The sequence below is a fragment of the Dermacentor albipictus genome, chromosome 2 (assembly GCF_038994185.2).
Source record: "Dermacentor albipictus isolate Rhodes 1998 colony chromosome 2, USDA_Dalb.pri_finalv2, whole genome shotgun sequence".
NCBI classification, from domain to species: domain Eukaryota; kingdom Metazoa; phylum Arthropoda; class Arachnida; order Ixodida; family Ixodidae; genus Dermacentor; species Dermacentor albipictus.
This window is the reverse complement of record NC_091822.1, coordinates 133,772,670-133,775,569: the sequence shown is the minus strand read 5'-3', so window position 1 is coordinate 133,775,569 and position 2,900 is coordinate 133,772,670. Positions and strand designations below refer to the sequence as shown.

Sequence of the window (2,900 nt, the reverse complement as noted above, 5' to 3'; positions counted from 1 at the left end):
GTATCCCTCAGCCCGAGGCTACCGGCCATGCGCTCGCAGGTCTGGCCCCACTGCTGTCTGGTGAGAGAGGAGCAGTGCTCCTCCATGTCCATCGCCAGGCGAGCAAGGCGGAGGCGCAGCGAGCGGTTGTGTTTCTGGGAAAGCCAGCGGCGGTGCAGGGAGTGATACGCCTCCCAGAGGTGCAGGAGGCGACTATCAGCCGTGTAGGAGTGAGGAGGGGTGGGGACGGTGGAGGTGGCAGAGGAAACATCCTGAAGCAAGTTAGTGGTCCACTGAGAAAGGTCTGAGATGGAGGTGGAGGCTTGTTGCCGCGACTGGCGGAAGCGATCCCAGTCCACCACCTGCACCAGACGCTTGCGGGAGGAAGATAGGGTGGGAAAGGAGAAAGAGACGGACAGGATATTGTGGTCGCTACCGAGAGAGACCCAGGTGTTCGTCCACACCGCGTCCGGGATATTTTTGCAGATGGAAAGGTCCGGATTAGTGTTCCGTTGTACGCTGGAGCCAATGCGGGTGGGTTCCGAGAAATCGTTAAGGACGGTCAACTGTTCGTTCTGCAAGAAGGTCCATAGTGCCAGGCCCTTCCTGCAGTTCTTGGGGTAGCCCCAACTTACGTGATGAGCGTTGAAATCCCCAAGAATTAGGAGTGCGTTCCGGCTCGCGCGTGAGATGGCGTTGCGGAGAAGGAGGAGGAGGGGAGTTGCAGGTGTGCGGGGAGGGCTGTATACATTAAGGACAAAGAGGCTGGCATCTTGCCGCCGCCGGGGAAGGAGTTCCAAGAAGAGGTGAGTGCACTCCGGAACGTCGAGCCGATGCTCGATTGCCATGTAGGCGCGATGAACTAGAGTGGCAACGTTCGGAGGTGAAGGGGAAGCAGGGTGGAAAGCTGTGTAGTCCCGTAGTTTTACTGGGGAGAAGGTTTCTTGAAGGGCGATGATAGCGGGGAGGTCGGAGGGAGGGATGTTCTGGAGGTGGAGCTGCAGCGTGTTCCGCTTTGCGCGGAAGCCGCGGCAGTTCCACTGCCAGAAATTAAGGCGCGGGGGGTGTCTGGCCATCTTGAGGCCTGGGTGCCCCTGCTGGTGCAGGGCGTTTGGGAGATGAAGATGAGGGGAGGAGGGATGAGACATTAATTGTCATCTGGGCAAGATCGGCCTCGAGGGAACTCTGGCGGGCCTCAATTTTGGCCATGCGGTTGTTAATTTGAGTCATCCAGCTCTGCGTGTCCGTACGCAGAGCTGTAATGGCGGCCATGATGCGTCGTTCATGTGCCTCGAGGAACGAGGCCGTGTGGCGGATGACAGCCTCCATCTCCGGGGTGGCGGCGGGTTCGGTAGAGGAGCGCATCTTATGTGGAGGGCAGCGGGAGGGGGAGGCGGCACGAGAAGACGCGGCCGAAGAGGAGGCGGACATAGGGGCGGGAGGTGGTGGCGGTGGGGTCTGGAGAGCGATGGGTTGTGAGGTTTGGTGAGGGGATGAGGTAGGGAGGTGGGGGCGCGCGAGCAGCGCCTGCAGCTGTTCTTTCAATAGGGCAATATCGTTGCTCTGGGCTGCGATTTGAGCTTTGAGCTTTTCTTTTTCGGGGTCGTGTGTGGGAGGCTGCGATCGCCAGCTCACCTGGGAAGCAGCCGATGGGTTGTCTTGCCCCGGTAGCGGTGGAAATGAGACGGAGCGGTGGCGGGGGCTGCGGTCCTGGCTTGATCGGGAGCTGGATCGTTGACGGGGACGCGATGAGCGGTTGTCTCTGGCGGATGGTGTTGACTGCGCTGAGTTGGATGGCGTTGACTTGGGACTGGATGCGAGTGGGGTGGGACCCCCCCGTTCGAAGCGGAGCTTACACGGGCGGGACCCCGTGACATGTGTGCCGCTGCACAAGATGCATTTAGGAGTGCAGTCAGGGGGGTCCCGAGTAGCGTGCACAGCTCCGCAGCGTGGGCAGCGTCCGGACCTGGACTTGGTACATACGTCGGAGCGGTGACCATGGCTCCAACAATTGAAACAGGCTTCAGCCTTGGGGCGGAAGGGGTGACAGATGAACAGGCCGCAGTTGAACACCACGGTGCGAGGGAGTTCTTTCGTGCCGACGAAGGTGATCAGGATGGACCGGGTGCGACCCATCTGCCTTGCGTCGGCGATGGCGTAAGTGCTGCTGGGATTCATAGCCTGCAGGTCCTCGATTATCTCCTCTTGGTTTTGATTGTCCATGGCGTTGTAGATTATGCCGCGGAGGGCGTTGTCAGGTGCGGCCACATAAGCGCGCAGTGGGTACAGCTGGGTGGCGAGATGCAACTCAGAGGTTCGCACATACTGTCGGGTGCGTTGCTCCGGGGGTGTACTGAGGGTGAAAGAGTTGTACGGGTTGATGCGTACGCGGTCCTCGACACGGGCGTTGCCGTACTCAACGCTGGCGCTAGAACATAGTGAGGCAAGGAGGGCCCCATTGGTGGTTGTGCGGAGGTCGAGGCCACCTCCAGGGCGGAAGACGATCTTGTAGTCTTCCGCTGGGAGTCGAGGCAGCGGGACGTGGCGGCGTAGGCGGTGTCTTCAGCGATGGCGGGGGTGCCATGGCGGACTTGAGGTGGGCGTTCGTGGCTGAAACGGCTTCCTTTGGATGGGCCGCACGGTGGGCTTGGAGCATTCGGGACCAGCGAGGGTCGTCATCAAATTCTTGTTGGGAGATGAGTGTACCGTCGACTATACTTTTCATATCGGCGGCTTCGAGACAAGGGGAGCGAGTGCCGGCGCAGCGGACGCCGGTGCGATGCTAGGTGCAGCTGCGCGCTGCGGGCGAGGTGGCGTTGCGCCGAGCGTTGGGCTTAGCTCAACGGCCCCGTGGCTGGTCAAAGATGAGGTCCTGGTGAAACGTTGGTTGGCGGGTCCGGGCAGATGAGGTGTCAGGAAGG

General features: G+C 60.8%; 1 protein-coding gene across 1 annotated transcript; it reads right to left on the bottom strand.

Annotated features, from left to right (window-relative positions):
• Positions 1-1,029: 1,029 nt before the first annotated feature.
• LOC135918882 (uncharacterized) lies at positions 1,030-2,563 on the bottom strand. Its single transcript, XM_065452571.2, has 2 exons — positions 2,466-2,563; positions 1,030-2,407 (listed from the first exon to the last, which is right to left on the bottom strand). The coding sequence occupies exons 1-2, from the start codon at positions 2,561-2,563 to the stop codon at positions 1,030-1,032; spliced, it is 1,476 nt and encodes a 491-aa protein (XP_065308643.2).
• Between the last annotated feature and the right edge of the window lie 337 nt (positions 2,564-2,900).

Excerpts from the sequence above, each read along its gene's own strand:
- LOC135918882 (XM_065452571.2), bottom strand. The coding sequence starts at position 2,563 with ATGGCACCCCCGCCATCGCTGAAGACACCGCCTACGCCGCCACGTCCC. Across the intron at positions 2,408-2,465 it reads GATCGTCTTCCGCCCTGGAG|CGCCAGCGTTGAGTACGGCA; the intron begins GTGGCCTCGACC and ends ACTATGTTCTAG.